The 23,383-nt window shown below is 43.7% G+C and overlaps 2 protein-coding genes across 4 annotated transcripts in view; both read right to left on the bottom strand.

Moving 5' to 3' along the window:
* The window catches only part of trit1 (tRNA isopentenyltransferase 1), a 33,120-nt gene extending 18,676 nt beyond the window's left edge, over positions 1 to 14,444 (bottom strand). Inside the window, exons 1-5 of one of the 2 annotated variants that reach the window (XM_029443508.1) lie at positions 14,124 to 14,251; positions 13,701 to 13,821; positions 3,725 to 3,865; positions 1,845 to 1,943; positions 1,347 to 1,498 (exon numbers count right to left, since the gene is read on the bottom strand). In XM_029443508.1, the coding sequence (XP_029299368.1) occupies positions 1,347 to 1,498; positions 1,845 to 1,943; positions 3,725 to 3,796 (323 nt within the window). In that variant the 5' untranslated portion in view covers positions 3,797 to 3,865; positions 13,701 to 13,821; positions 14,124 to 14,251. Of the gene's footprint in view, positions 1 to 1,346; positions 1,499 to 1,844; positions 1,944 to 3,724; positions 3,866 to 13,700; positions 13,822 to 14,123 lie in introns of both variants that reach the window. The other variant, XM_029443507.1, reaches the window with a different exon arrangement.
* An 884-nt stretch (positions 14,445 to 15,328) lies between these two features.
* myclb (MYCL proto-oncogene, bHLH transcription factor b) lies at positions 15,329 to 22,149 on the bottom strand. 2 transcript variants are annotated; one of them, XM_029443630.1, is made up of 3 exons: positions 22,004 to 22,149; positions 20,324 to 21,038; positions 15,329 to 18,668 (listed from the first exon to the last, which is right to left on the bottom strand). In XM_029443630.1, the coding sequence occupies exons 2-3, from the start codon at positions 20,982 to 20,984 to the stop codon at positions 17,887 to 17,889; spliced, it is 1,443 nt and encodes a 480-aa protein (XP_029299490.1). In that variant the 5' UTR covers positions 20,985 to 21,038; positions 22,004 to 22,149; the 3' UTR covers positions 15,329 to 17,886. The 2 variants fall into 2 exon arrangements, with proteins under 2 accessions (XP_029299490.1, XP_029299489.1); XM_029443629.1 differs by having other exon boundaries at positions 21,910 to 22,149.
* Positions 22,150 to 23,383: the final 1,234 nt, after the last annotated feature.

Below are 23,383 nucleotides of genomic sequence, written 5' to 3' on the forward strand. Positions count from 1 at the left end.
AAACTACGAGTTTCCATCCCAGTCCCTGTACGTCAGGCCTTAGTGGGTAAACTGATGAGTTAAACATCCACTCATCCATTAAATCCAGGATAAATGAGAATCTCCAACCCCCCCCCCCCCCCACCCTTTCTGAGGCACAAATTACAAGTCTAGTTTAAGTGTAGTCCAATGATTAACACACCAGCATATAATACATTCAAAAGACAAGACGGGGGGAAGAAAAAGAGATTAAATTAAGGGAAATATAAATCATGATGAAATAAGACACAACACTGTATTTTGTTTTGTCACCAGTGAACAGTTAACATTCAGCCCGGGCTAAACTAACTTCCCGAGATGTCGAGATTCAAATCTAAAGCAGAGCCTTTAGCCACGCCTCGCTGCACTGTGACGAAGAAAAGATGATTCCTGTCGTCTGCTGTCATCCAGAAGAACAGGGTAACCTAATCTGCTCACACAGAAGACCAAAGTGCGCTGACTGCGACTCATCAAGCCGTGTGTGTGTGTGTGTGTTTGTAAGCAGACACTAGTCCTGTCAGCATACACTGGGTGGAGGCCATATACTGTGACTGTCAGCCTGAGACGAGCGAGAGGCCTTCGCATAACAAAATGTGTTAGCATGTTAACAGTTTTTCAAATGAACAACTTGGACAAAGGAAGAGTTACAGAAAACTGTATATAGTACTAGTATAGGATCAAAATGACAAGCATCTCCATCAAACAGACTTCAACGAAAGCCGAACGAAAGACAGCATGAAAGGTTATAAAACGTCCGGAAAACTTTCTTAAAATCCCAATGCATTACCTAAGTGTCTCAATTGGTGAGCTAATGCTAATGCTAATGCTAATGCTAATGCAAGCACAACGATTTTCACTTAGCTATTGCTAAACAAAGCATTTTTGGAATAACCTGTGAAGAAATTTGCTCTGCGCATAGGGAATGCTTTGACAATAGTTTAGCGAACTATTCCTTTAACTTAGAAACTTAGTTAGCAAAAAAGCAAGGGCAAAACATCAACTTCCCAAAGTGCTAGTTAGCAATGCGTTAGCTTTAGCTAGCAGCTAGCTATAGGGCTAGTGGTTGTTAATAAGGCACCACAATGTATTTTAAAGGAATTAAAAATTCCCAGGCCTATTTTTCACTGATGTTTGTGTTTCTTTTGCTAGTAGCTAGCTAACTAGCTAGCAAGAGTGATAACTTAGCTAGACAAAACATGTCTAACGCAAACTAATAACTAGCTAGCTAAAAAGTGTGATTAGTTCATGTAGCTTAACTTTCTCCTCCATTCTTTGGTTGTTTTAATAAATACAGTACGTTAGTTTGAAGACATTACCAGCGGTATCACCTGGCTATCTTGCGTTTGTCATTGGGGTGCAACATGGCAGCCATTTTGGGGTCAACCTCCGCCAGTCGTTTGTGTAACTCGGGTCCTCCCAGTTTCTGCAGCTCTTGCCTCCTGTATAGAGACCCATCTTCTCCGTCCGATAGCTCCTTCTCCTGCGGCGAGACACATTTCATTTGGCGTTTTTGAAGTTGCCTTCAAATACTCCTCTTAATACTCCTGCTTTCAGATGCTGTTCGAGTCGTGCTTTGGGTCAGACATAATGTGGAAGAGACGCATGAAGACGGCCCTTGAAAGTCATCGCTTTGCAACTGAGAAATTAAACCAAGGTCACCCTTTTTTTATTACAATATCACAAAGCACTGAAAGCAGCATGGACTGTTCCTAATGTGGTTTTACATAATAAAAAGGTGGGTGAAGAGAAATGAGAAATGAATACATAAAAAGCAATTTCATAGAAGCATGAGAGGATGAAAGGAGGTGTATTAGAGTTGCACTCACCTCTTTACCCAGCAGGACTCTCCACAGCAGAGCCTCAATGTAATAGTTTGTTCCTCCTACAATAACTGGCAGGATGTTTCTGCTGTGCATGTCATCTATGTCGGAAGGTGTCAAGGAGGAAACTGTGCACATTGTATGAACATAAATTCCAGGGTGGTTTCACACGTTGCTAATTTTGACAGTTCGAAATAAAGTGTTCACATAATTGCAAAAAATCATGCATCTAAAAAGAGTTCTACAAACTATAGGTCTATAGAAAACCAATGGAAACAAATATACATATATGAAAAGTATATTACCATATAGTACCCAACTCAGACTTTCTTTGCGGAAATGTTACATATTATATATATTAATATTATATACTTTAAGTTAAATGTGGCTTTAGGTGTCAGAAACTTTCCTTTATGATATTAGGCTGTAACAATAAGAGATTGTGTTTTTTGTTCCCTCCTACCCCATTAATCATCTCATGACCCCTCTTGATTTGTCCTGTGACCCACTTGAGGGGTCCTGACCCTCATGTTGGGAATCACTGTTTTATAATAGTAAATATATTTTGGTTTTGAACAAGCGAAGTGAAGAATCTTTTTTACAATTTTCCTAAAATTCTTTAGATCAAATTAGTTATTGATTAATTGCCAATTAATTAAGAAAATAATCCAAAACTGCGGCAACAGAGTCAATACTGTCCTTTTATCACAAACTCAATAACTAACACACACACAGACGCACACACTGCCTGCCACACCTTATTTCCCTTCCTCTCCTTTTCTGTCGCATCTGCTCTCATCTTGCACCTTTCCTTCTCTCTCTCCTTCCTCGCCCACCGTCTCTTCTCGGGGATAATCAAATAACCACTCAAACAAGATAAAGGCTCATCAGCCATCGTCACTCACCTCCCCCCTCTCACACACACACACACACACACACACACACACACACACACACACACACACACACACACACACACACACACACACACACACACACACACACACACACACACACACACACACACACACACACGAGTGGGAGAGCGGATGATCGCTGACAAGCGGCGAGGAACATTTGAGGGAGGGAAAACAGAAAGAGGGCTGGAAGATTGAGCGCAATAAAGGAGCAACCGAGGAGGGGGGGGTTAGACAGAGGGAGTTAATGTGAATGGCATGTCGAGTGAAGGATTGATAGCTGATGATGCGTCATTAGGTCCTGCGTCTTTGAACCTCTGAAGCTCGTCAGCCCTTTCCAACTATCACACGCACCCCCTCCTTCCTCTTTCCCCCCTCCATCGTCTCCCTTTCCTGCTCTACAGTTTAAAATCCTCCACATGGCTTCTATCCCTACTAATCTGTATTCATCTCTTTCCATTTCTCCCTCTTCCCACCAGTGAGCTCTCACTGCACTGAACCTATTCTTGGAGCTACCGCAGCCCCTCGCCGCACTGGTGAGTGTGTGTGTGTGTGTGTGTGTGTGTGTGTCTTCCTGATCTATTAATACTGTCTCTAGTTATCGCCTCCTCTCTCCACATCTGTGTGATGGCCGATGTCTGCGGGAGGGTGTGACTGCCCTGTGTGTGTGTGTGTGTGTGTGTGTAGACACACAGACTCCTCTAAAAATATCGTCTCTAGCGATCTCTCGCTTCTCATTTTCAGTTCAGCATCTGCAGCGTGACATGCTGACAAAACGAGGACATGGCAGATCTTCTTCCACACACACACACCAATTAGTAAACGTCAAATCAACTTGAATTCTTTCTCTGCAGTTAGCATAATAATCTAGGAAGGACGATGTGACAGGCGGTGATGGCAGCATGCGGAGAGGTGTTACGAAGAGTAATTGCTCCTCTCTGCTTGCACACATTTCCAGGAAAAGGATATTAGAGGCAGGGCTTTGTTCCTGAAGTCCACCACCGTGTAGCCGGTGACAATCGGGTCCACAAAGCTGATCATGTGATGTCTGCACTGTACGAGCTCCTCAGCCGTCACCTTATTGGTGATGATGTCGAGGCCTTTGTACACCTGAAGAAAAGCACCACAAATAAATGCTTCATAGGGCAGGTAGAATTACAAATCATTACCACACATATAGATGAAATTAAATAAAAAGTCTTCAATGATGAACTCTAAGAAGAGAAGTTTAATGGAAGTTCTATGTCCTAGAAAGCAGGAATCGCTGGACAACGCCGGGTAAATAATAGCGTCCATAAAACAAACCGGGCAGGAGATTGAAATCCCTGTAGTGGTAGGGCGTGTATGAGCGTGTGTGTATTTGTCAATGTCAGAAGCTGGGAGGAGGTTGTTATGGAGGAAAGAATGAGGAGCGCTCCATGTCGTCCATGTGACATGGCTTCGACCATTCCTGCAAATGATCATACACACCTCCTCTGTCCATTTTTATCATCGTCACCTAGCGAGGGGCCTCCCTGGTGGAATTTGACAGCTGGGTGTCATATACTGTAGTCAGTCATGATTTTCATTCTCTAACACACACACACACACACACACACACAACAGCGGAGACTTTTAAAAGGAATCTCGGGATAACTGGGCTTCTTTCTCTCCCGTTCTCCTTTTGTTCCATATCCTCGATCAATCTGAAAACCCAACGCCGAGTTGCACTTCCCGACTGGATGTGCGCTCCGAGGCTAATGTCCGTTCCTGCATTTCTTTTGTGGACTGGAGACAAATACACTTTGTTCTTTAATGTGGTCAAATGTGTTAAATCTACACATTTGGTTTGGAAGATCAGAATATCATCGTGTCTCGAGTGCATCTTTCCAATTACCGTGCAATACATGTCCCGAGATGTTTAGTATTTCCTGGATAACAGGAAGTATGATTATGACTCTCACTGTGTGGCATACAGCTTGTTGACAATATGACGAGATCGACACGCGACTGGAAATAAAGATGACTCGCTAATTTCAGTTTTCAGTAGTTTTGTAGCTCCTGCAGAACGTAGGCGTCGCTGCGGTTTGCTTCTCCTCCACCAGTAAACCACTATAAAAGGCTTTTATTGTGAAGCTGCTGACAGAGGTTAGTGACCAGCTGCTAACACCTTATTCAATAAAAACGGGTGTACTTGACATTTTTTGATGCCGTCTGGTTGGCGGATCAGTTTGAAATATCGCAAGAGATGACAGGAAAAAGGAGCGGGCAGCAGTATGTAATCATGGTAAGGTCATGGTAACGTACAGAAACTGGAGGAAATGCACGGCAGTGAGCAGTCAAGTGTAATTGGAGCAGCATTATTTCTAGGCCAAGTTTTTCTATGTTGGTTGTGCAGTTTACAACACCAATAATCAGATTGTAGGCTGCAAAATATCAACATCTCCTCTCAGTTATCATGCGGATACACCTCTACGACCCCGTCCCTCCGCACAACATCTGTGTGTAGTCCACCATCGACGATTCAAAGTGTGTGTGGCTCAGAAAGTGGTGAATAAGATTGAGTCAAAAACTTCACAAACCATTTTTACCAGTAGGCCGAGAGCTTCTGGTTGGATTCAGCTCAGAGTTGAGTAAAAGGCGATGTGGTGAAGCGCTCCATTCTTCAATAATTCAGAGTAGGAAAAACAGCCTTTAATCATAAGCAGTCAGCCGGCTATTGGGACTGAAGCAATGGATGAATGAAGTCACTCTTATGGGTTCATTTTCTCTGTGAAAATAAATTTTTTAAAGATGAGCGATGCGTTCTGGAAAGTTACGTTTTTCAGAATCTGTGCGAAGTAAGATGCAGCTACTTTAGCAAAGCTACAGCTGAATACTCCGTCATTTGTGCCTGCAAACTACACGGACGCAGATAGAAAAGAGAAAATTGTTCTGCGGAGATCGCAAAGAATTCAAGTATTTGTTTAAGAAAACGTAACAGTTCCCGTTGTTGGTCTATTCAATTGGGCCAGGCAGACAGTGGCAAGAAGAACCAGACAATACAATTGTATTTGTGTCTTTTGTGCTGCAAGGCGTGCCCACTTCCTCTCGAGTACCTCCGAACATTACATCTTCCAGTAGTCTAAATATAACTTATATATTTCAAGGCATCAGCATTTCAGACCGTTTAACCCAACATGCATGGGTGATCAATACAGCTGTGCAGGTTGTCGATCGGCGTGTCATGTGTGTGTGTTGAGTGTACTTCTGCGCCAAATGTTCCGCAGCAAACCAAAAGTGGGGAGCAGGGCAGGGCAGGGCAGAACAACCCGGCTGCGTAAATTATTCACGGCTTCTCTGCACGACACCACTGTCAGCCAAGGGAGCGATGGATGCATGGATGGTTGGGCAGATGAAGAGCAAATGAATGTTCAGAAGGGGGGGGGGATGGGTTTGCGAATAAAAAGAGTGTTGGAGAGGACGAGAGAAAAGGAGATGAACAGACAGAAGAGCGCTGTGTACTAGTTACAGAGAACAGGATGCTCCTTAAACAATTTGCACACATTATCCACCACCACCCCTCCTTTGCCATCACATCACTCTCTCTTTCTTTCTCTCTCTCTCACACTCACACTCACACTCACACACACACACACACTCACGCAGATTGTACGACAGAATGACAGGTAACAGAAGGATGGCACAATGATGGTGAGAAAAAGAGAGAGATAAAAGGTTGGCATCAAGTGTGTGTGTGTGTGTGTGTGAGCAGAAAGAAACACTAATCATTTTGAGCCTCACACCTCCCAGTTTAGCGCACTTCCTCAGACAAAAGCTCCTTTTTTTCGGTCCACTCATCCATCTTGGCTTAAAAGTTTAGGTTCCATGATAGTTGGGCGATCGTGAGAGAATTGTGTGAGAGTTTTTTGCAAAAACAGATTGCGATTTAAATTTCGCCTTAACGAGGACATGGGCACCCGAGAATAAACGCAGGCAGAAGAAGACCCAAGTGTAAATCAGAAAAATTCAAAGAGCCAATTGAGTGGAAGACATGAGAAACATGCTTTCAAGAGGAGCAACTAATGAGGGAAAATTAAGATTTAAAAGACAAAAATCAACATAGTTTATCGTGTTTACACGTGTCCTCGGGAGGAAGCTGAAACAAAAGGTCACGGTAAAAAGGAGATTGAATAAGTTTGAAGCATTGTTTTAAGTAAACATTTCAAATGATGCAAAAGTGAATAACTTTTTTTGTATTACCCGAGTTGGAGGGAAGATGTAGGAAAAAAACTAGAAGGGGAATTTGATGAGTGGAGAGTTGTGCTTTGGTTTCATGAACGACTGAGGTGGACAGATATTTTGACCGCAAAGAGATTAAACTAGTCATCGTTCCATAAATGTCTGGTCTTAATGTTTCATTATCAAATTTCTATTTTATTTATAAAAAAATTAAAAAAGGGTAAATCACGCCAATGTACTTCAAAGGAAACCGGCTAATGTGGCCTCAGCAGTCTTCTCCTTCCTGTCTCACTTTTGAATGGATGTGATCATGTGGCTTGTGTGCGTGTAAGGGAGGAATGTGCGTGTGTGTGTGTGTGTGTGTGACACACAATGAGCTCAGTGTTCGAGCTCTGCAGAGCCTGCAGCCGGCCTGCCTGGCCAACCTTACGCCCTGCACGAGACAGCTGTTCCTCTGCCACATAAATAAGGGGGGAGCATGCCCAAATGAAAGAAAGAGGGCAAGAGAGACAGAGAGGGGTGTGAGGAACAAAGACAGAGAGAACAAACACTCATTGAGACATGAAATAAGATTTCTCAGAAGAGCGCCAAAATGAGATAAAGAAGGATAAATCAGAACTGTTAGAACAATGTCTGTTTATTTCTGAACAGAGATGACCACAACAGACCAAGTGAAAGATCCGAAACGTTAGCTTTATCTGATATGGACTTTATTTTGCTTGTACGATTTATTTAGGGATGCACGTGCACACACTGAACTAATTGAGCCGATCGAGTAAAGCAAGATGTCTCTGAACCACCGTTTTTATATTCTATTTATTTAAAGATATTTTGGGAAATATGCTCCTTCACTTTGTCGTCGAGAGTTGAGTATGATGAGTCGCTGTATCTGCACGCAGAATATGAAGCTACCTCACGCAGACAGTTAGCTTAGCATAGCACAAAGACTGGACCCCCGCAGGAAACGGTGTCCAAAAGGCAACTAAACTCGCCTAACAGCGTTTATAAAGCTGGTGCGCCCGGCGCTATGAGGTTGATGCTCAATTTCAAAAAACCTTAGGCTATGCTATGATTGAAATCTGCACAAGTAGAATATTTGTGTATGAACTCATTTTTTTAATCAGTTTCTCAAAGAGAGGTTTACAAATGTTTAATTTGGGAAAGAAAAGATCTGGTATCAGATCTGTAAATGGTTTTTGGCTGATACTCAGAGCTCGAGTATCAGAATCTGGATCAGTGCGGATTGAATAAATATTCAATAATGAAAGTATTCACCAAAGGCCTAATATGTGCTACAATTTTCATTTCATTTAACAGGTTTGGTTTCAGTGATCCCATAATAATTAACTTACTTATTTCAGTTTTCTCAATCAAAAGAAAATCATCTGGGGAAAATACTCGTCCTTGACATTTTTTTTTAAATTGAAATTGTAACTTTAGAGAAAAGATGTCCGATGGAAAATGTTGAAAAGGTTAATGAAAAACAAAAGCAGGCTCAGTTCAGAGATGAAGACCTCTGGACACTGGCCTTCACGTATTCAACAATCCTTCCCTCCATTTCACTTACCACAGAATACCTATTCGCCTATTTTCTCTTCTTTCTTTTACCCTTCCCTCCTTCCCCCCTCAAGGCACCATCCTTCAACAATGTATCCCTCCATCTTCCTCTCCTCTCTCTGTCTCTCTGTGGGGAATGGCCCAGTAATGCCAGACTAATAAATCATTCATGTCGTTGTTCTCCCTCCCCTCCTCCTCCTCCATCCTGCCATCCTCTTCTCCCTCGCTGCTATACAGTAGCAGTGACCGCATCACCACACCCGCAGACTGCATATTTACACACAGACACACATACACACACACACACACACACACAATAAAAATAAGAGTTAATCAGTCCTCTTTTTTGTCTCGCTCCTACACAGGCTTAGATTACTTAAAAAGATGCATCATCAACTCGGATGTGGGAGGCAGCATCGCCTGAGTTACAATGCAAACAGAAATACGTCAAAGCCCAGACAGGTCATAGCTACACCAGACAGATAGAGAGACAGTGGGAGGAGGAGGAGAGAGCGATGCACGGAGAGAGAGAGAGAGAGACACAGAGAGAGAGAGACACAGAGACAGAGAGAGAGAGATGCACGGAGAGAGAGAACGAGAGAGAAAGGACGGATGACTGCGAGCAAATTAGAGGGATACAACACATAGCTGCACAGTATTTGAGTGTAGGATGTGTTTAATACGTAGATACGCAGCTGGTGTTGGTGCATGTGTGGAACAACCTCTGACACATAATAAGCATAACCTTTGAAAGAAATGAGCCAAACTACATCAAATTTACGACTTAAAGAAAAGGCACACCAGCCCTTGGCGTGTTTACAAAGAAAGCCTCCTCCACTCCACTTTTATGGGACTATAAGGGTCAAGATGACACATGACAGCTTTCCTGCTATTGCAGCCAATTTCTCAAATTCAACACAAAACCACAAGCCTGACAAATCGTCTTCCTTTGTCCCAAGTTTCGCTGCTCATGTCGTCTTTGAGAAAATACGGCAGCTCTTTCTTTCATAAATGCAAAAAAAAGCTAAAAGGGTCACCGGCCACCGATACTTCCAACAGTCCCACAAACTGAAGTGATGGTGCATACATGTGCATGACCTGGCAAATTGCCCTTTAAGACCCCTGATGGCCCTTTAGTAGGACCCGCCCACACTCCAACATGCCCCCTTTTTTTTTTTACAGCCTGCAATGAAACAATATAGTTTGTGGCACCTATGTGTTATTAGTTAATGCAGTGACAGCTGACGGCGAGTAAGAAATCTGCTTGTGCACAAAAAAAATAACAAACTTTGTTTGGAGGGTGGAAAGTGTTGAATAATTAAAATATTTCATTAAGTATTAACTCAACCATGCTGATGGTTTTTCTGTGATATCGCCAATTTACTCATAATCTGGGTAGACTTTGCATCACTAATGATTCATTTCCTCCCTTCAACTGTTTTCAATTCATTTTACTATTCAATGTATATAACTTCAGACACTTTTTTCCCCCCTTGCTGATACGTTCAAGTGTCCCTCCATCCATCCATCCATCCATCCATCCATCCATCCATCCATCGTCTCAGGAACCCCAAACTTCCCTTCTACGGGTCACATCCTCCAGCTCCGACTGGGGGATCCCGAGGCGTTCCCAGGCCAGTGAGGAGATATAATCTCTCCACCGAGTCCTGGGTCTTCCCCGGGGTCTCCTCCCAGCTGGACATGCCTGGTACACCTCCCTAGGGAGGCGCCCAGGTGGCATCCTTACTAGATGCCCGAACCACCTCAACTGGCTCCTTTCAACGCAAAGGAGCAGCGGCTCTACTCCGAGTCTCTCACGGATGGCTGAGCTTCACAACCCATTTCGGCCTCTTGTACCCGTGATCTTGTTCTTTTGGTCATGATCCGGCCTTCATGACCACAGGTGAGGGTAGGAACGAAGATCGACCGGTAGATCGAGAGCTTTGCTTTTCTGGCTCAACTCTATTTTCGTCACAACGGTGCGGTAAAGCGACTGCAGTACCGCCCCCGATGCTCCATCGTTCCCTCACTTGCGAACAAGACCCCGAGCTACTTTACACTTGGGGTAAAGGCTCATTCCCTACCAAGTGTTCCTGAGAAACTAAAATATCTAAGACTTGAGTGCTGGTTGTACATTAGGCGTGTAACGATATATATTAATGCAAAGTGAATATTGATACACATCATTATCTTTAAGATAAACCTTTATTTTGAAATTCCCAAGGTACATCCGTGTCACCATTCCATTTAAGACATAAAGAATATTACATATTCACGTTATCATTGTAAGAATTGCATTCTACTGTATCATGAAGTACCTGCTGTTTATAATCCTCATCTAAAAGCATACAAACACACCAGAAAGCTCTTCTCAGATCCTCCAAAGTGCTCAGGAAGTAGCTTTAGCTGCTGGTGTCAAGAGAGTAGTCACCAGAAGAGGAAGTAAAAACATGAACAGTCTGCACACTATCTCAGTATCTGCCAATATCCGTAAAATTAAGAGTGAGACGGGGGGGGAAGTCTGCAGTATATTTTAAAGATGTGATGTGCAGCAGAGCATAAACAGCGGTTGAACGATGATCATAGCTGTGAGTAAACAGCTCTAATGTTTCAGTCTGAGCACTACGTCCCCACATGAATCACCTCTGAAGTGCACTCACTCTATCCCCTTACTGTCACTGTCCGTGTCAACTGTTTCTCATTACCAATAATGCTCTACAGAGTCGCAGTGCCTAGATGAATCGTCCTCTCCCCCGAGGTGACACTTGATTAACAAATGTCCGTCCATTACGGCTCATCAGTAGCCTGATTCGGCCAATTAATCCCTACAAAACGTGTGCATGCCAAACAATCATCGCAACAGTAAACCGCTCATGGATACAAGTTATCACTCCCCAAGTTTGGGTCTTTGAGAGCTCCAACTGGGATAAAACTGGTAAGTTTGCACTACAAGAACATAGGGATGCACCACTACCGATACCCTACCGGACACATTTTCCCATAATTGCAGCTTCTACAGAGCGAGAGAACAGTGATGTACTTGCTGGAACCCTCTGAAGGGGACCCCCGCTGGTCCCTGGACCCCAGCTTTGGGAACCACGGCTTTTACACTATTTGGCAGTGCCTCGTTCACTGACAGTACAGTCGAGCTCTTGTGTGTGTGTGTGTCTGTGAGTGTCATAGATAGCATGTTCATTTAATGAGTGAATAATATCCCCCTGCATGTCCAATGAACTGTGGGTTGAGGGCATGGGCCACGGGAGGGTGGGGGTGATGAGAACACAATAGGAGTGTTAGGGGAGTGTGGGAACCAATTCTCCCCGGGACAATAGACACTTCCCAGTGGCCACAGCGTGCCCATTCACTATCAGCTGCTGGGCCGGCGTAGCACGGCGCTGAATATGCACCAGCTCAGCACAATGCTGCTTTCTCCCAAACAAGACCAGACTGTTTCCTATCCCAAAGACAACACAGGCCAGCTCTAGCCTATACACAGCCTCATTCTCACATAAGCAGTCCCTTTCTCACTCTCTCTATGTCTGTATGTCTCTCTCACTGTCACACACACCAACAGCAGGGTATAGCAACAAGGCCAGGGATTGTGGAGATAGGCTGGGGCTGCCGTGCCGTAACTAGGCCACTGTTTCTCTCCACCGTGCAGGGCTGCCGATCGTTGAGATATTCTGGGCTGAAATGTTATTAGCGTAACCCAGTTTAGCCAGTACCAGGTGACTTCTGGAAGAGGCGCTCCCCTGCAGGGACACACACTCTCAAGGACAATGCACACCAAGAGGCGGGGGAGGAGGGGGAAGAAAGGAAAATGGTGCTGAAACAGGAGCACGGTGATGAAAGAGTGAATTCTGCAGTCAGAGGAGTCACTGTGACCCAGACTCAAACCTGCACACAACCTTTTTTCTTTAGTGTGAGCGCCTTCTGGTTGCTGCAGCAACGGAGCCTGAGAACTAAAAGGGAGGGCGGGGCTGAGAGAGCGAGAGAGAGAGAGAGAGAGAGAGATGTTGTTTGTTTTAAATGTCACACACACACAGTGGAAGTGCATATCATATAAAGCTTTAACTACTTCCTGTTGAACGTGCTTATTTTTAACTGGATTAGCAATAAAAAGGCAGTAAAATGTTGTCATGAAGATATTTATTGGTTCCTTCATGTAACAGTATTTATTAATTCACGACTGATCTCCACTCATTTTTACTTTGCTTTAATTAACCCAGAGCCATGCTGCTATATTACAATATCTAAACAAATAAATGTGACTTAAAGAGCAAATTTATCGCCATCGAAATGTCACCCTTCTGGCAGAAGTGCAATATATTTTAAAGTTGCCAACATGTCCGGTATATGGAGATGATTTGTAGAGCTGTAACGATAAATCAAATAATTTTTCATGCACAAATGGCAGAAAAAGCTGTTTTCAGCCTCTCAAATATGTATATTTCCTGCTTTGCATTTAAAGACATCACCTTGGACAAATGATTCATTGAGAAAGTAATTGGTAGATTAATGGATGATTGCAGCTACAGACTCTCTCTCCACCTCCCTACACTCGAGTATAAATCATTTGCCGAAAAAGGGGATGAATTAGACTAAAGTGTCGGGAGGTGGAGAGAGAGTTACTTAAAAGTTTTTTCCCCTCAAATCTCGTCTTATATCCTCCAATAAATATCTTGAATATTTGTCTCTGCTATAACATGTTGCTAACACTGTTATCTGCAGAAACAATACACCTTACCTGCCTGAAATTGTTGTATTGCAACTCATTTCCTCACTTGATTATTATAATTATTGGTCTATCTTTGTAGTTTCTCTTATTATCATATAGTTGAGATCAACTCCAGGACTTCGGCTCGGTGATGTCACAACAACACTAGTGTTCTGTAAATGGTTTACACCTCACTTCCTCACTAAACTTTAATAACACATGGTCGTTAACAACCTTGAAACTTGAGATCACAAAGCTATGCATGTCATCAAGATATTATATCCCCATGTGTTGCCAAGTTATTAAAGTGTGCACCATAAACAGGAGATATAAGATAGAAAAGGAAAGAGTATAGCTGTTATAAATACACTGATAAGAGTGGGTTTTATCTTAATTGTCTGTATTCCCTTTGTGTGTGTTTCCTAAAAGACTTTATCTTTCCTTTAAATGACTTGATGCATTGAAACTGACCTCTAAAGACGGACTGTGCTACATGTTTGGGACGTGTCTTGTTGTCTCCAGCTGCTGTGTCTCCCTGCAGTGGACCTGGGGTGAGGTTCCGTGGTGGATACGAGTCAGTGCAGACTTTATACTGAACATAGTAGAGGAATAGTCGCGTTATAATGACAATTTACTGCCATTTTCACAGTCTGACTGGCTGATTTAGTGCTAGCTAAAACTTGCTATCTTGCGCGGTAGCATTAAGCTAACCTCCTCATTCAGAAACACACAGTTACAGGACTAGCCTGCTAGCTTGTATTCGGATCTACATTCATTTGACTGACTGGCAGACGTCTTAGCTTTAGTTTACTCGACTTATTTCGACCATTAAAGTGTCAGCAGGAGCATTATGGCTGCCATGTCAAGGACTCCTCGTGTTAACAGTTTTCCTACCTGCATGGAGTCGGCGCTGATTATTTCTCCCCGATACCGTCTCCCGAGCTCGATCGCCAGCTTGGACTTCCCGGTACCGGTAGCTCCCAAAATCACCACCAACGACGGGACCATCACTTTCCGTAAAACACACTGCACGCTACTAGCGGACGCCGCCATGATGCTGCTTTCCTCGGTGCCCAGCTGACTGCAGCGCGCATGCGCGTTGTGAGTAAAGATGAAGAGGAGGGCTCTGTTACTAGGCAACAGGGCCCGGTTACCGTGGCAACCTTGATTGATTGTTGGGTAATGTTGAGGGTCTTTCATCCTATTAGACCAGGGGTGTCAAACATGCGGCCCGGGGGCCAAAACCGGCCTGACAGAGGGTCCAATCCGGCCCGCGGGATGACTTTGCAAAGTGTAAAAGTTAGTTGTAAAATTAAAAGTAAAATACTGTTCCAGATACCTGTGACAAAATGTTTTGTGCCTTTGTAGATACACTGTGATCTGTAAATTGTAAATGATAAAAATTAGGCATACTATTGTTGAAATTGCACCTTTTTTTCTTAAGAAATTTCAGGTTGTTCATGTTTTGTAAAAAGATCAAATTTGAACTAAAACGAAGGGAAGAATTTGGAGTTGTTGTTATTTAAAGGTTATTATGCTGTGATTTTACTGGTCCCACTTGAGCTGTATGTGACCCCTGAACTAAAATGAGTGTGACACACCTGTATTAGACTAAATGTAATTATCTTTCACTTTTTAGCCTTACTGGTCTGAATTAAACGATCTGACAGGAAGCTGCAGCTTCACGTTAAACTGGATCAAAACCAGTTCAGTTCCAAATCTTCCATCAATAAGAACTTATGTCTCCTTGTCGCTGCATTTGTGAACAAACCAAATCTTTTATAACATTTACGATGTTTATGAAATACCTTTACGTGGACGATTGCAGCATGGTTAGAGTTGTTTCTATGTTAACTGTCGGAGCTCTGTGGCAGTGAGCGACGATGCTTGTTGCCATGGCAAAGATGCCAGGATGGGTTACCTTGGAGACTGGCGGATGGGGAGATGTGTGTTCACTCATACAGGTGGTTTGAATGGAAAACAAATGTGTGCAATAACAAGAAAACAGCACAACAATAACAATATTAACAAATATATATAGCAAGATAATTATTATTCGTGTGTGTGTGTGAAAGAGACAAAGTGAAAAGGCAAACCGGTCATTTATGATGTCAAACCATGAATTTATTATTTTTCTGACTTACTTTTCATACATAGAGGCTTATGAGGTACAGAAAAAAACAAAGTGCTGAAACAAGGCTCCAAAATCACCATGGTTAAACTCCCAAAGTCAGTAAGCAACGTCCACGGCTACTGTGACTGTGCCAACAGCAGCGACCAGTGACCAGTACAAGTCAAACAAACAAACATGGGGCTGCTGTGGGTGCAACCTATTGAGAGAGGAAAAATAAAGAAATCAGGGCTAATGGTGGTTTGTGCTGAATTATTAGCAGAAAGAAATTTTACAGCTTATTCAGAATCAGAACGTAGATCATTAATGATAATATCCTGAAGTATTGGTTCACGTACATCACGATTCCCCCCCCCAAACTAATGTTCTCTTTCCGTCTGTGTGGGTCTGGCATTATGTTACAGCATATTATAGCATCTGGTGCGTTCTTCAAAACACGGCCTCATCACAAGATCTACAGGCTACACGTGGGAGTTTCCTGAGTGCTGTTGATAGCAGAGCATGCTACTCATCATGACAGAGTCATTTACAGTACGACTTCACAGGTTACAGTGTTCTGTTGCATGGCTTATGGGAACAATAGGGAGCACAGACCTTGCACACACAAAAAGCAGTAACATTAGGGTCACTAAAGGCTACACACACAGCCAGAAGTTTAAATCGGTAGATCCTCTTAAATCCTCCCTCCTTCCCACAGACCGCGGCAGATTTAAGAGAGTGCTACAGCTACAGTGATTGGATTGAATACAGGAGCGTTCAGGTGCTTTTCCACTGCACAGCGACAAAGCAGAACGCACATGCCAATTTTCAGCACATAACCACCAGTAAAAGCCCTGCCAGCTCCAATAACAAAAACAGTCATTAGCTCACACTGAAATTCAACTTGGTAGGAAAATATAGTATAAAACTTTTGTCAACTCTTGACTTGTACAAATAAAACAAACCCCAGAGACAGATAATGAACAGTAAAGAAAACAAGTAGGCATTGCAAAATAACATTTAAAAAAAATGTGGTGACAAAGTGTCTAGTGTGATCATGATGTTCAGTAAGCGTTTTATTTTCATTATCATTTTATTAACAAAAATAGAAGCTTTGAGTTATCTTTGAAAAGCCAGCAAGCTTGGCCCCCGGTGTAGGACGCAGGGCTGAAACAAACAAAACAAAACTAGGATGAGTATAGTAGACCGCTCTGGTTTTGGTTTGGAAGGGACTGTACAGTAAGGGAACTATATACATAACATCCAACAGGATAGTCTACGTACATTGAAAGGCTTCTATAGGCGTTACATCAAAATGCAAAAAAAAAAAAACAATTTACAAATTTATCAGACAGCAAGATAAAAGAAATGTACAGTTGGACCTCATCGGGCGTCATCTCAAAGCGAACGTTAGCATTTTTAATGTTGCTTAAAAACATACCGATTAAATTTAAGCCATTCTCTAAGAGTTTCCTTTTGGTTGATCATTTGAAGCCAACATTCACCTTTTGGCTGGTCTCCATGGCACAACAATAATAAAGAGAAATCTCGGTGAAGATCTTCAAAGGTTTTTCTGAAAATAGGATTAATCTCAAACTATTTGAATGGCAACATATTTTTCTCCAAATAATGCTACAAAACGGGTGTTTGCTGTGGGTGTGGTGGTGCTGCTGAGTGGAAACCTGCAGGCACAGAAGTTATGCGTTAACCTGAGCTATTCCAGAGGTGCAGAACACATTGTGTCCAGCTGTAACGTCATCGATGCATGGCTCAGTACAGTCCCACGACAGCCCCCTGAATTCCCATGAGCAGCAACCATAAAGCTAGAAGCTTCAACTGCTGACACGGTGGAGGACGTGTGAAGAACAAGAAAGAAAAAAAAAAAAGGAGGAAGAGGTTAGATGGAGAATGAGAGAAAAGAAAATGGAAAAAAAAAAAACACAGATTCGAAACAAGGCACAATAAAATGACAACATTTCAGAGTTGCATGCCAAGCGCTAAGGAGCAAGGGGACTGCAAATAACAAAACATGTGAAGGAGACTCTACGGAGAAACTTCAGTGAGCCCTTTTAGCAAATGACAGACAGAAAGAGGAGAAATCTTTGCTGTGCAAGCACACCAAACCCTATCACAATCAAGATACGTCTGACCAGACCATGCAGCAGTTAGACGGCACAGTTGTAGCAGTTTATCAACTAGCAGCTGCTTCATTCACAGCAAGCCCTCCCGTAAACAAGCAACAGTTTTGAAAAATGTTCATCAAGGGGGAATATAACAGTTTGACAAACCCATATTGAGTAACCATGGACATATTAATCTGCCCGTAAGACGCCCCATAACATCAGTCCCTAGCTTGCTGTCCTGACCGGCTTACGGCCTCGTCAATCACTCAGAAGCTAAAATGTGCAAACCACAAAAAATATAAAACAAAAAGTAAATCCACCCGCACTATTCCAACGTGATCAAATCAAAGTGAACATTAGTGTCTATTTCTCCTTCATGTAGTCCTGTGAGTGTACGCGTGTAGTGACAGCCGACCCCCGTCGCTCAGGAGCGTTTGAGCAGCGCCAGCCTCTGCTGCAGCTGCAGCTGCCTGGATTTCAGCTGCTTCCTCTCCTGAGCCTTCTGCCGCTCGCTGACATGCAGCTGCTGCAGGTACTCCGTGGCGCGCGTCAGGATCGCCACCTTCGGCGTCTTGGGGCAGTCTGCTAAGCCCGGGATCTCGTCCCGCAGCGACAGGAAGCGTGAGCGCAGGTCGTTCCTCCTCTTGCGCTCGAGGAAGTTGTGCGCCTTGCGCTTGTCTGTGTCCTCGCAGTCGGAGGACTGGGGGCTGGAGAGGTGGCAGAACGAGTGGGACTTTGAGGGCGAGCTCTGGGAATGGGAGGAGGAAGAGGAGGATGATGAGGGAGGAGACGAAGGTGAGGAGGAGGTAGGAGAGCAGGGGCTGAGGTTAGGCGACTCGGACCTGACTCCAGCCACACTCGCATGAGACTTCCTGCTGTCTAAGTTCAGAGGGCCGTGGCCGGGCCGGGGCTGGTGGTAATGAGAGTTCTGGTGCGGCTGGGAGGCGGCCTCCTGCCGGACCCTCTTCCGGGGCGGCTCGACCGGCTGAGGGAGCGTGTCCGGGGAGGGAGCAGCGTAGTTGTGCTGCTGTTGGTGGATGGAGATGTGGAAACGCTTCATGCCGGGGTCCAGGGGGTCCGCTCGCACCGTAATGGTCACTGGTTTGCGAGTGTTGACCAGCCGACGAGGTTTACGCTGCTGCTGCTTGTGCTCCACCGTCACCACATCGATCTCCTCTTCATCCTCATCTTTGTCATCTTCATCATCTGAAAGGGCAAGAGAGAGAGAAGGTATTAAATGATGCGTTTGATGAGACGAAACACTGCAGGTGACAGCTGAAGATGGAAAGCATCCCTGGTCTCCTGACTCCTTACACCAATTAAATGCTTGTGTAAAAATTTACTTCACACACAGCCTACAAGATCTCACACACACACACAAGTCGCTGCATTATGTCAGCTCCTCTTCACTCATGAGCGAGGATGAGAGTCACGTTAGGTTAAAAGCACTCTGGTGCAAAACAACAACTCTTCTTGTCAAAATGCGCCAACGAATATCCAACCACATGTGTGAAACCATCTGCTGCTCTATTTACTCGAGTGGAAACGGGGTATTAACACCAGGAAAAAGGTCTTATCCACTTGATTCCCGCCAACTGACAAGACTCTGGGGATATTTTCAATACACTTGTAAATTGAAACACACTTTTAAATTAATTGCACCTCTCTGAATGAGACTGCTCAGAAAGTAGTAATCTGTATTTAACACAGTAAAGAGGGGGCGGACAAAAAGCTTTGTATAGAAGTGTCCCTGCCTATTATTTACAACAGCATTTATACGACAAAGGATGTCATCTCATATTACAAGGCATACAGAATTGATTCCCTCAAGCAGCCCTATATAATGACTCTTTAATAGAGTTCAAGCATACATGCATGTCCTACGATTGCTCATTCTCCTCTTCTTTGAGCGCATATTATCCCCTGAAAGTGTGAAATAATGCCTCCAACTCATGTCAAAGCATTCTGCACGCCTAGCCAACCCCCTAAACGGCTAATCCCGCTCTATTCACAGCCATGGCTGGCTCGGACCAAATCCACCCACTGACACAATTGGCGCTGCAGCCTGTTGAGCGGAGGAATGCAGCAACAAGTTCCCTTTGTGACATTCCACACACCATTATGCATGGTTCAACATCACATGGCAGGCCTACATACCAATCTCAAATCATATGGGTTCACAGAGTGGAAATTGTGTAAAAAAAAAAAGGTCTGGAGTCAAGGAAAATTTGGGCTAGACATAACTAACAACAGGGTCGATTTTCCTTCCCTCCATGCTACATAAAGTTCCAATAATAATGAGCGCTCTTATTGAATTCATGTCCAAATCTGAGGCAGGGAGTGCGGCGAGAGGATATTGTTATCATAAGTCAGACTGGAGAAACAGGGAGAGGGAGCAGCTGGTCTGCTGGAGCCAGGCCAAGCAGCAGATGTTTTAATGGGTGTGTCGCTCTCTAGGCTTGAAGCATGTGTTGCATGCACCAAGGTAACGCAATGCAGTCATGTGCCATGCTGCCAACCTGTACTGCAAGATAATGACTAATCAAAGCAACATATTAACTCAATGAGAGAAGGAAAAGAACATTTGAGGTCAAATTAAGTCTTAAGTCACCCTTGCAAAAAAACAAATCTTCAATGAAATGTATTTGTGCAAATAGAGAGAAAATACTTCTTTTTTTTTTTGGAAGATTAAACCTACTATCATAAAGAAAGGTCACCAACAGACACATAGTAGCCTAATAGTTACAACCATACATCTCACTTCACCACAGACAAACCACAAGTTAAAGAAGAGCCATTATAGTAACATGCTTCTCTAAACACAAAGGTCCTATATGTTGCATATTCCATCTGTTACTGACCTGATGAGTCTGAGTGAGACTCTGAACCGGAGGACACTTGTTTCTTGCATCCACCGTTTAACGGGAAAGTGAGCACCGCAGCCGGGTCCACGCAGTCCGCCGCCAGTCCGCTGAGGGTCGACGCCTCGGCGGGTGCACCCTGCACCTTCCCCGGGGAAGTAACGGCAGACGCGGCTGCGACTTTGGCAGCGGCTCCCGTCCCGGGACAGGGGGCGCAACGCTCCCCTACAACTCTCTCCAGCTGCTGCCCGGCAGAGAAGCCACTCCACATGCAGTCCTGGATGATGATGGAGCTCAAGTTCCCAAAGGAGTCATTGGCCGTGGTCAGCTTGCAGGGCAGGTCCTGCTGCTGTTGCTGCTGCTGCTGCTGCTGCTGCTGTTCATCGTCCTGCCCTAAGAACTGAGACACCCACTCCAGTTTGTCCCCCAGAGACGGGCACAGCAGCCCGACCCTACCAGATCCTTCCACCGCCCGGATAGGCGACATGGGCGGGGTCGGTACCAGCTCGAATTTCTTCCATATGTCCTCGCTGGGCGCTGTGGACTTAAAGAAATCCTCATCCGGGTCGTGGTGGTCGTCATAGAAATAGTGTTGGTAGTGGTCAAGGTGGTCCATGTCCCAGTTTTCATAACGAGGCGCGGTGGAGCTAATGCCCGGCATCGGGGCTGCAGGCAGGGGGGGGGGGGGGGGTGAATCACTCCCTGTTCCCTCGGTCTGCGGAGAGAGAGAGCAAACAGTTCAAAACTGAGCCTTATTCTCATCATAATAATCACAACCCGGTGTGCAGACATGTTGCCCTCTGGGGGGGGGGGGGTAGGGGGGATTTTGTGGCCATGCATAATGCAGCTTTTTATATATATATATATATATATATATATATATATATATATATATATATATATATATATATTTTTTTATTCCATTTCTTTGCTGAAAGGTTTTTATTTCGGAGAAGAACATCAGAAACTACCTGTGTGCCAATTAAGAGTACAAAGGAGTCATTCCAAAAAAAGGTCAATGAACCATAGACATGCAGGCCTGGAAAAAACACTGGTGACAAATACAAACTACACATTTGCTCAAACGCCGCAAAGTTAAAGTTAAACTACTCTGTGTTGCTGCTGAGAAGTTCAAGTTTCGCAACAGGGTTTCATTACATAACACTGCTTTAATAGTAGAGAGAGGGAGAGGAGGAGGCTAGGGGTTTTTATTTTCTGCTGACTGCTCGGCAGAAAATAGAGTGATTAAATTAGATTGAAATAGATTAATTGGATCGACAGGTACTCGTCCTGCCTGCCAATGAACCTGTTCAGACGGCTGTGCCGTATGTTAAGTAGTTTATTTGGCTCCTCCTCGGTTCAATTCCTTCTTATCAAGCTCAAAGAATTCAGCTGCGACTGAAAAGCACCGATCAGGTAATTAAGCAGCAGTCGCGGTGGGAAAGCTGCAAACCACCCCCACCCCCCCACCCCCCCCCCCAAAAAAAAAACTTCACGTGAAACCTCTACTCAGCATATACCTGTGTGTTAACATCCTCCAGAAGAGATGTTGCAGAATAAAAAATAAAAAGAATAGTTTTTTTTACCTGGTGTTGAGAGTGAAAACCCTGCCTGCTTCTTCATAGATCCGCCGTGCGCAAAATAAGTGTCCGAAAATCAGCAGCCACAATGATTCCTTACGTGTAATCTGCCTCGGATGTGAGATTTTCCACTGATCCGCTCGGTGTCTTTTTCCAGTTGTAAACAGTCGTTGAGGTAATTGAGTCCGTTTGGTCGCAGTCCTGCCGCTCAGAGGGCTGGATATGCTTCGGCTGTGGTCACTTTCTTTGCAGACTACTGCACTATATGATCCGGGGGAAGGAGAGTTGGCAATTATGCATAACAAGGCGGGTCGTAGTAGCAGAGCCACGCCTGCTGTTTAAAGGTGCAGCGCGCACACAAAGAAAACCGCACATGATGCTCTGCAGAGAGACTCTTATGGGAGCAGAGGGTATTATATGACACTGATTTCATAACATGTCACTGTTCTGCTTTTGGAATTATTATGCAAACCTAATAACAACGTGTGTATGTGTGTGTGGGAGTGTGAACAGACAGGCGTAATGTAATGTAATCATCACGCTGCATAAGAAAGGTTGAAACAAGGGTGTGTGTGTGTGTGTGTGTGTGTGTGTGTGTGTGTGTGTGTGTGTGTGTGTGTGTTAGTGGTGGAATGTAACAGAGCACACATTTGAGGTATTCTACTTGAGTGTTTGAGTTTTATTGAATTTTGATTATTATTGATACCCTTCATGTGCAGTAAAAACAATGTATCTCCACATTTTGTTGAATGTTTGTGAAAAACTGAAGGACAAAGTGTTCCTTTATGCGTTCTCCTACTTCTTAAAGGAATACTTAACCCACAAAATGACCATTTGTATATCAATTTACGATATATTATATCAATTATTGCCTTCATGGTGAACGGAGAACATTCTTGATGAATTAAAATGAATGGATGCTGCGTTTAACAGCAAAACTAGATCAAAACATCTGTTTACTCTCACACAACTCGAGCAGTAAAATACAAATCTCACTACTTCCCAAACACTTTCAATAAATCCTTACTATGTAAAACTCTGTATAGGTTTATTCGGATGGGTATTAAATAATACGCTTTTATTGTGTGTTCATGTGTTTGGGTGAGTATTTAATATACAATAATATGTATTTAATATAATATATTATTGTAAGTCGCTGTAATGTCATGTCATGTAATACACAAGGTCATGGTGTGGATGAAATATTACTTTAAGCTAAATAAAGTATTTAAAAAGCCTCTTGGATCAGCTGTGAAATGCATCGTCACAAAGCTGAAATCAGGCTGTTTAAGCTCAAGCTCATAAAAAGTTGATTTGTGGTTCTCACAGGAGAAGCGACGCTACAAACACATGATGCATTTCTCTAGATTAAACTACCCAACATACTATAAAGGCGTTAAACTAAGTACAACCTTAAACATCAGATGCAGCAAACGCATTAATGCAGCAGTATAGTATCTAAAATACATCCTACATAATA

Source organism: Cottoperca gobio, chromosome 11, assembly GCF_900634415.1.
Source record: "Cottoperca gobio chromosome 11, fCotGob3.1, whole genome shotgun sequence".
Lineage (NCBI taxonomy): Eukaryota > Metazoa > Chordata > Actinopteri > Perciformes > Bovichtidae > Cottoperca > Cottoperca gobio.

Coding starts and splice junctions, on each gene's coding strand:
- myclb (XM_029443630.1), bottom strand. CDS start 20,984: ATGCCGGGCATTAGCTCCACCGCGCCTCGTTATGAAAACTGGGACATG. Junction 18,669..20,323: donor GTCTCACTCAGACTCATCAG/GTCAGTAACAGA, acceptor TTGCCCTTTCAG/ATGATGAAGATGACAAAGAT.